At 41.3% G+C, this 9,846-nt stretch overlaps 1 protein-coding gene across 7 annotated transcripts in view; it reads right to left on the bottom strand.

Annotated features, from left to right (window-relative positions):
• Positions 1 to 9,846, bottom strand: part of CCDC191 (coiled-coil domain containing 191) — an 88,965-nt gene that overhangs the window by 78,432 nt on the left and 687 nt on the right. For 5 of the 7 annotated variants that reach the window (XR_012378478.1, XM_073893543.1, XM_073893549.1 and 2 more), the window contains exons 2-3: positions 7,961 to 7,999; positions 47 to 188 (exon numbers count right to left, since the gene is read on the bottom strand). Coding sequence is in view for 6 of the 7 variants with exons in the window: in XM_073893543.1 (XP_073749644.1) it covers positions 47 to 188; positions 7,961 to 7,999 (181 nt within the window). In the remaining variant the exon portion in view is untranslated. Of the gene's footprint in view, positions 1 to 46; positions 189 to 3,886; positions 3,972 to 7,960; positions 8,000 to 9,846 lie in introns of those variants that run through there. The other 2 variants (XM_073893548.1, XM_073893540.1) reach the window with 2 other exon arrangements.

Raw genomic sequence — 9,846 nt, forward strand, 5'->3', positions numbered from 1 at the left:
TTCTAAAGAACTGTTAACACCGCAGCAAAAAAATGTATTCTCTTACCTTCTGCATAGACTTCATCATGATCCCCGATTTGCTCAGACGTTTCCAAATCTATGAGTTGGCTGCAAAGCCTTCTGGACAAATTGGAATTTGTAGGAGAAAATGCTTTCGAAACTGCAAATTCTGAGGCTTTCTCCACCTTCTTCAATATCATAGAAAAAAAAATCCATTAAGATGATGACAACTTTGTTCAGGGCTAAAGAATTTTTCTCCTACTCAAGAAAACTGATTTTCTACCACCTACTAAGATACTTCCACTGTTCCATTTTTAAAGGAACTCTGGAGGCTTAACTACCCCAAATAATTTCATTTTTTACACATGAAATTAATTGCAATATTTTACCAAATTTTAACATGTATTCACAATATTTATTTTTGAATCTTTTTTTTTAATTTTTTTTAAGATTATTTATTTATTTATTTGAGAGAGAGAGAATGAGAGATAGAGAGCTCGAGAGGGAAGAGGGTCAGAGGGAGAAGCAGACTCCCCGCTGAGCAGGGAGCCCGATGCGGGACTCGATCCCGGGACTCCAGGATCACGACCTGAGCCGAAGGCAGTCGCTCAACCAACTGAGCCACCCAGGCACCCCACAATATTTATTTTTGAACAAAAGGTTGTTTAAACTTTAGTTAACTTTTGTTTAGAGCATTAGTGATGGGATCATGACACCTGGATATTTTATTTTAAATAAAAAATACAATATTAACTCCCATTGCCACTAGGATTTGCATATGAATATGAAGCAGAGGCACAGTAGCTATACTTCCTCAAATTACTACCCCTGGAATGAACCTCCCATCATATAATAAACTATAGACTAAATAAAACTGGGATAGAGTCACTGAACTGTAGTCATCCAGAAGGTTTTAAATCAAGAGTAAAAACACAGCCCAATTCATGGGATTGGTGGAGGTGGGCAAACTGTGTTGGCACTTTGGTTTACCTGCACAATATAAAAGAACTTCTTGGGGTGCCTGGGTGGCTCAGATGGTTAAGCATCTGCCTTCAGCTCAGGTCATGATCTCAGGGTCCTGAGACTGAGCCCCATATCAGGTTCCCGGCTCAGCGGGGAGTCTGCTTCTCCCTCTCCCTCAGCCTCTCCCCCTGCTTGTGCTTTTTCTCTCTCTCAAATGAATAAATAAAAATCTTAAAAAATAAAAAAAAAATAAAAAAAAAAAAGAACTTCTTTTACAATTAAATCCCTGACTTTCTCCTTCCCTACAAACTTGCTTTCCTCCACATCTGCTGTGTTCCCAGGCTCCCAACCTAGGTGACAATGCCACTCTTTCAGGTCTCAGGATGAAAACCTTGGAGTCCTTGAATCTATTCTCTCTCTCTTACCCCACAATCTGTTAAGAAATCTGTTGACTCTATTTTCAAAGTATATCCAGGATCTGACCCCTTCTTGTCACCTCTACTGCTATCACCTGGTCCAAGGCACCACAATTTCCTGACAGGTTTTCTGTGATAGTCTCCCACCACAGCAGACAGTCCCTTTGAAATGAAAGCCATACATAACTCCGTTCAAAACCCTTTCATGGTTCCCTATTACACTCAGAATAAAAATCAAAGTCCTTACTATGTGCTTCAAGGTCCTGCACCATCAGGCCCTTTGTGAGTTCTACAACCTTCTCGTCTGCTACATCCCTTTGCTCACTTGACTTCAGCCACACTGACCTTGTGCATTCCTTCTCAAATATGCCAAGCACAGTCCCACCTCAGTGCCTTTGGCTTACTTCCCCTCTGCTGGACTGCTCTCCCTTGACAGCCATACAACTTTCTCTTGCCTCCTCATGTCTTTACCCATATGTCACCTTCATAGTAAGGCTTTCTCGAATTACCCTACATGAAACTGTAACCACCCTCCTCATGGCTCTTCCTATTCCCTTTCTCTGTTCTGACTTTCTCTATAGCACTTATGACCTTATATTTTACCATATACTGTCTCCCCTTAGTAGAATGTGAGCAGGCATGTTTGTCCTCTTCATGTGTGAAACCCCCAGTACCTATTACAGTGCTTGGCATATCTAGGTGCCCCATAAATGTTAGTTAAAAAATGAATACATGTAAAATTTTATTTTGTTTTTTTAAAGATTTATTTGAGAGAGAGCTTAGCATGAGTCGAGGGAGGGGCAGAGGGAGAGGGAGACAAGCAGACTCCCCGCTCAGTGATCCCAAGACGCTGAGATCATGACCTGAGCCAAAATCAAGAGTTGGACACTCAACCAACTGAGCCACCCAGGCACCCCTAAAATGTATTTATTTATTTTTTTTAAGATTTTGTTTATTTATCTGACAGAGAGAGACACAGCGAGAGAGGGAACACAAGCAGTGGGAGGGGGAGAGGGAGAAGGAGGCTCTCCACTGAGCAGGGAGTCCGATGCGGGGCTTGATCCCAGGACCCTGGGATCATGACCTGGGCCAAAGGCAGATGCTTAATGACTGAGTCACCCAGGCGCCACCCCTAAAATTTATTTTAAAAAGCTGTACTTTCCCCACAGTTTATATTGCTGCCTGACCTATTTTGAAAATGATTTTTCCTCTTGCCCTTCATGGAAAGACTGGTAGTACCTCTGCCAAAACTTGCCAGGGACTTTACCTTTTATTTTATTTTAAAGATTTCATTTATTTATTTGACGAGAGAGAGAGAGAGAGAGAGAGAGAGAGAGAGACAGCAGGAGAGGGAACACAAGCAGGGGGAAGGGGAGAAGCAGACCTCCTGCTGAGCAGGGAGCCCGACGCGGGGCTCAATCCCAGGACCCTGGGATCATGACCTGAGTGGAAGGCAGATGCTTAATGACTTGAGCCACCCAGGTGCCCTGGGACTTTACCTTTTAAATTCTCAAGGGTTTCATATATTAAGTTTGAATTAGAAACAGAGGAATAAAGTTGAAAAGCTAAGGGTGATTTGAAAAAGATGTAGAAAATAGAACACACAGGAAAAGATATAAACCAGAAGAAAACATGATCTAATCAGGGTTAGAATAAAGAAAATATCATTCACTCTTTATGAGGTCACTCTGGAGAGATCTGTCTCCCACATTATTTCTTGGCCTCTGATGTGCCCAAATTTATGATGGTCGATATGCCATTTATTGGATGGTCACATTATGCTTGGCACACAGTCCTTCCCTTAAAAATTCTAAGACAGCAAGATGAATTTCGCATGTATCATTGTGTATGTTATATACACATATATGTAAATAATGTACAAATAGATCAACTTTCAGTTTTTAAACCAACATTCACAAACAAAAAATAAAATAACAAAACAGGATTGTAGACGTAGTTCCTCAGGCTATGAGTGAAAGAACGAACTCTGTATGATAGGTCATCTCACCTGAATTGGAATTGGTACAGATTCTTAACGAAGGAGGTAGACAGAGCTTGGACACAGGGGAAGACTGATTTTGGTACTCAAGAAGGACACAGGCTGGGACTTACAAGGAAGGGAGTAAGGAGAAATGTTTGCCTGGGCTCTCACAAAGCATGTATTTGGGATATCACTTAAAATGAAGATTTTGGTAAAAAAAATACTAGATGATATTAAGGATTAGAAATAGTCTCATGTTGGGCGCCTGGGTGGCTCAGTTGGTTAAGCGACTGCCTTCGGCTCAGGTCATGATCCTGGAGTCCCGGGATCAAGTCCCGCATCGGGCTCCCTGCTCAGCAGGGAGTCTGCTTCTCCCTCTGACCCTCTTCCCTCTTGTGCTCTCTCTCATTCTCTCTCTCTGTCAAATAAATAAATAAAATCTTTAAAAAAAAAAAAGCCTGTTTTATGGTAAAAAAAAAAAAAGAAATAGTCTCGTGTTTCCTTGGTTAAAATATTACATCCTTACCATTTCATTCCAAATAAGTACGTGAGAGACAGAAGAGGTCTATCTTAGGGGCGCCTGGGTGGCTCAGTCGTTAAGCGTCTGCCTTCGGCTCAGGTCATGATCCCAGGGTCCTGGGATCGAGTCCCACATTGGGCTCCCTGCTCAGCGGGAAGCCTGCTTCTCCCTCTCCCACTCTCCCTGCTTGTGTTCCTGCTCGCACTCTCTCTCTCTGTCAAATAAATAAATAAAATCTTTAAAAAAAAAAAAAGAAGAGGTCCATCTTAAATTATATTTCAATAAAACAAAGTGTCAATTTAACAACTTCTTTAAGCAAGTTGACTGAAGGATTGAAGGCTAGCACTGTTCCCACTACCTTAGTGGACACTGAGGGGAAAACAAAACTAAAAGTGACCATCAAAGAGTTCACTTTTATCTACCTATCTACTACTATTTACTGTGTCCATGTGCCACATGTGCAAGACACAATTCAAGAACAGTTCTAAAGGAACACAGGGTGATAAGAAACCCCAAATACCTTCAAAAGTTTCCTACTCAGTAACTGTGTTACATGTAAATATATAATTTGTAAAGAAACTATCTTAGTTATTTCCATGACCTTATAAATGCTCAATAAACGCTCCTTACATCCCATGACACACATCAATCCCAGTGTCCACTGGACGGCAGGAACAGCAGCTATAATGCACTCTTTCATTTCCTCCAGGCTGGGAGGTACAAACACAAGTTTCTTCATATACACTCAAGTGCAAACTGCATGTTTATAAATAATAGTTTTGGGAGTAATAAATTTTTGAAAGTGTCCAATTCTTTTTAAATCTCTCTGTACACAAGCAAATGCTGGATGCAGTCTCTGTTGTGTATGAATGTCAACATAATTCCAAGGGAAAAAGTATTAGAAGATGGGATTAGGTGGTTGAGGTGTGTCAGGGGAGTTGTTCACTGAGAGGGTCATCTCAAGCTGAGCTTTAAGGGAAAGATCTGGATTGGCCTCCAAGAGAGGAATGGTATATTCCAGGCTTGGGGGATCAGTGTGAGTCAAAGTGAAGGGAAGACAGAAGGGGAAGGAGACTGGCCTGACAAGTCACACAGAGTATCAGCAAAGGAGCTGTTACAGGTGGGTTGATATTACAGCTAGATTGACAGAGGGCTGTAAGTGCCCATCTGGAATTTACAGTTTCATCGGATGGCATACAGAATCCCTGAAGGTTCCAGAATAGAAAATCAATGAAAATGTTTAGAGAAAGCTTAAGCATCGAAGTAACAGAATGCACAGAAGTAAAAAGATGAGTCTATCAAGTCAGGATGAGGATAAATTATAAATCATGGTGAATTGTTGCATTTTGGGTGACCTGCCCCAGAACTCACAGTTCTCAAGTATCTGCCTGATTCTAAGTGACTTCAGCGTCCCTGAGGAAGACTCACCAATATTTCAGCCTCAAGGTTTGCTTCATCTCCTGTATTCCAACGGCCTTTCCTGCAATTGTACTTCTGCAACCCACTGACATGGTCATCCTGAACCACATCACACAGAATTCCCCATTGTTCAACCCCAAAGCCGATAACCCCCTCCCCAACATCAGCCTCTTATCCATCTCCCTGTGTTGCTCCCCCTCCTCCACTACCTTGGTGTTGCACCTAACCAAGTCCTTCGTCACTACAGGCCTCCTCCTCCCAACCTAGGAGTTCTTTGAAGGGTCCCCTCCTTCCTACTCTGCATGGATATTCAGCTACTCTCTTACATAAGCCTCAGATCACTTGTATCTTTACCTCTCTAATGAAAACTTTCAAGGCCAGGTCAATCTATCTACCAATTTTGGGTACCACATTAAGATTTTGGTTACCTGCTTCAGCCAAGTCCCAGTGCTGCCCCAGTGATCTTTTTTGTTCTGAAGAAAGCCCTTTCTTGATCTTCACCATGCTTCACAGCCTTTCCATATTCTCCCCCTTCTTTCATGTAACAAGGTCTAAATTGATTTTGAGAGGGTGGTGCACTCAAGGGGATTTGGAAGTCTTAGGTTCAGAAGTCCTGTTTAGGATACACCCAGAGTTGGGATACATTAGGGAACAAAATCAGAAAAGAAGACAGTAGTGAACAGAAAAGTAGTAGGAGAAACAAGAGAAAACAGGGTTATAAAAAGATAACGAAGGAGAAGATTTCTAGAATAAAAAAAGTGATAACTGGATCAAACGAACCTCACAAAGTTTGAGGATGAAGAAGAGAACACTGGATTTGATCAGGAAGTCATTTAGGACAACCATTGCTGTGAAGTGGTGAGAAACAGGAGGAAATTACTGTAGACAGCAGAGGATAATAAAAATGCAAGGGCAAGGAGTCTGGGCTATACACTCAAAGACTTGGATAAGAAAAAGATGCTGTACCATAATCAGAATGGACTGCAGGATCAAGTAGGGACTTACTGATTTTTTTTTTTTTTTTTTTGAGATGGGAGATTTGAGGGCATAATGGAGACAGAGCTATTGCGGAAATTTTAGAGGAATGATAAAAATCTAACCGGTCAAGCTGTCTGACAACTGCATAAAGTCAGAGCAGAGTTTTATCCTTCTCTTTCACATAAATCTTCCCCTCTGGAGGAGACAGTAACTAAATGTGCAACTGAGCCCTGCAGGGGCTTGGCACTGGGACACTCAGCACGGACATGGAAACTAGGCTTAGTAGGAGGCTGAGGAGTGGGCTTCCCAGAGGCTGGCCTCCACAAGGGCAGATCTGTTTTAGTGGTCTTCTAAGTCGGACCTTCTGCAGGAACCAGGAAGCCTTCTCTGGCCTGTCTAGATTAGCGTCCCCTACACCACCTGCTTCTATTACATCTTTAATTCTCCCACTGGTTTTAAGTAAGTTGTTTAATCTCCACTGGACTATAAACTCTGGGAAGGCAGGGATTATACCTGTCCCGAGCACGGTTTTATCTTCAGTGTTCAACAGAGTGGACTAGTACTTAGAAGGCACTTAATATATACTGGCTGGATAAATAAATAGTTAACAGTGATTACATCTGGCCTAGGTTCCATCTGGAACTTATAATGCCTGTCAATTTTGATAAGTAATAGCTCTTCAAAATACTACCAGGCAGAATGATATTTTCCCAGGAAAATGCTGCATGATTTTGAAACATGCTGCACAAATGAATTGAGTAAGGCAAGTTGCCAAACTGATACTCAAAGGCATGCACCTGAAGTAGTTTAATAGTACTTTCAACTTAAATGGTACTTGTACTCAAAAACATATCTCAGGCCTGGAAAAGAGCTCAGAAAGTTACCTAATTCAATCCCCCCCTCACAGAATGCTCAAACATAGTCTTCATTAGTCCTAACATTAAGTGGCCATTTAGAATCCACTTGAACACTTCCATCGATAGAAAATACATCTTTTTTTTTTATTATGTTATGTTAATCACCATACATCATTAGTTTTTGATCTCTTTATGAGAATGCCCGCTCCATTTTTGGATCCGTCCAGGCATTAGAAAATTCTTACGATGCATGCACAGCTTTCACCTAATGCACTGGTCCCATAGATCAATGTAACTACAGTACAGTCTTTCCAATATCTGAGGAAGGCCACCACATCCTCTCTTACAGCTTCTCCTCCCCTGCTCCTTTAGTCCTCTTCATGGGATCCTCACAGCATTTGAAAGAGCATGTCTAGGGGCACCTGGGTGGCTCAGTCAGTTAAGCATCTGCCTTTGGCTCAGGTCATGATCACAGAGTCCCAGGATCAGGATCAAGCCCCACGTCAACTCCCTGCTCAGCAGGGAGTCTGCTTTTCCCTCTCCCTCTGCCCTCCCCCTGCTTGTGCTCTGTCTCTCTCAAATAAATAAATAAATAAAATCTTTAAAAAAAAAAAAAAGAGCATGTCTATACCCATTTTCTTGTCATTCATATTTTCATGAAAAGCAACAGAATAATGAAAAAATACTAAGGAATATAAAACTAAAGCAACACAGTCACATGAGAATAAAAATAGCAAAACGTGCAAAATGGAGGTCCATCAGTATTCCTTCCCATCAGATTATGTCTGACTCGTAACTCTCTATCTTAACTGTGCAATATCCTCACCTTAATCCAGTGTTCCACATTGTCAGCGTCAAAGGCAGGCTGTAGATAATATATAGAGAATATTAATACACAGCAATAACTTTTTCAACTTTGCCATTTTAATCTATCCTTCTGACTAAAGCATATGGAAAAGTGTCCTTTTTCCTTCCCCAAGCCATTTTGTCAGGAAGTTCAGCAAGGACACAGAATGATGGTCAGAGGAAGAAAACGTGAAGCCTTCTCTGGGATCTCTTCTGTTTTTATCTCTTGCCTAAGCCCACCTGGAGATTCTAATTTAATTGGTCTGGAATAGGGCCCAGGTGTCAGTATTATTTTTTTTTAAAGCTCTCCAGAGGGACGCCCGGGTGGCTCAGTCGGTTAAAGCGGCTGACTCTTGATTTCGGCTTGGGTCATGATCTCAGGGTCCTGGGATGGAGCCCTGCGTCTGTCTCTGCACTCAGCATGCAGTCTGCTTGTCTCTCTCCCTCTGCTCCTCCTCTCATACTCTCTCTAATAAATAAGTAATACCTTAAAAAAAATAAAGCTCTCCAAGAGCCAAAATAGAGGAATGCTAAATCTATTCTTTATAAAAAACCAAACAAGCACTGATTAACGAGCCAGATTATTCAAATGTCATGGAAGCAAGTCTGCTTGGAGAAGGGTATGCCCCTTTCCTCGGGTCCGTCTTTTCAAGAACAACCTGTAGCAAGGGGCTTTCCTATCTTACCTGTAACAGGAATACTGTTTGGTCCGATAATAACTGGGGGAGGGGTGCTGGCGGTAGGAGGATGTAGTGGGGGATAATCAATCTTCTTACAAAGCAGAAAATGAAGTAAAGATCACATATATTTTTACCCAGGTCAGTCAGATATTAATCTGAAATTAGAAATCAAACCAGTAGGATACCTCCTTTCTTCACTCTCTGTAACTCTTAGAAGCTTGTGGAATTCCCTCTAACAGTCATTTAACAAATAGAGGTATTTGCTTTGCTAATAATTCAGGTGGATCTTTAAATAAAGAAGGGAATATCTAAATTAGCATACCGTCACATGGAGGAAGGAAAGGTATAATACTCTTTCACTTACATAACACTTCACCTTCAAAGCACCTTAAGATAACTAATTAATGCAGCTGTACTGCTGAATAATTTTGCCACTGCAACAAAGAAAGAGCTGATCCTATTAAAACACAACTGAACTTCAAGAAGCTCTTGTGCTTTTTCCTTTTTATCCTCTAGGCAGTAACAAGGAGCACTAGCAGCAAAAATCTTTCCTTCTGGAGTCTTAAGAAACTCCCAGATTTTTACCTTTCATCATCAAGTCTATACCCATAACCTATTTGGGATCCAATCTATTGTGGAACTAGCACATTACAATAGGAGCTGACTGTTTCCAACTCTCTCTAGTGCTCCTATCTACACCCTCTGGTATCTGGGGCAAGATATTCACCAAGTGGAATATGTCCAGGGCATTATTTAACAGGTATATTTAGAAAAAACTGCAAGCACGATTGCCTAGAGCCCTAAGAATGCCACGTGTCGAGTTTTGTTTTTTGTTTTTTGTTTTTAAGAAAGTATAACTTAAGGGTGAACACAGCTGGTGAAAGTGCTCTGGAGCTGGAAGCTGAGAAACCACTCCATTTTGGTACTCTCACTTACATTTAAAGCAGTTATTTTTGTGACTGTTAAAAAGGTAGTCCGTGGAAAGCACACACCGTGTGACTGTGACTTTGCACATGGCATTTATGTATGTTTCAAGTTTAAAATAGGCTTACCAGTTTTCCATGTCTTTGGATGCTAAGGCATCAAAGGAGGTAACATATAAAAAGGAAATGTCGGTTGAATTCAAAAAAATTCAAGTGAATCAAGTATTGATACGTCCAATATCCACTTGCATTCCTGAGTTCAT

The sequence above is a fragment of the Callorhinus ursinus genome, unplaced genomic scaffold (genome assembly GCF_003265705.2).
Source record: "Callorhinus ursinus isolate GAN/ISIS: 27379988/994484 unplaced genomic scaffold, GSC_fseal_2.0 scaffold1, whole genome shotgun sequence".
In the NCBI taxonomy this organism is placed as follows: domain Eukaryota; kingdom Metazoa; phylum Chordata; class Mammalia; order Carnivora; family Otariidae; genus Callorhinus; species Callorhinus ursinus.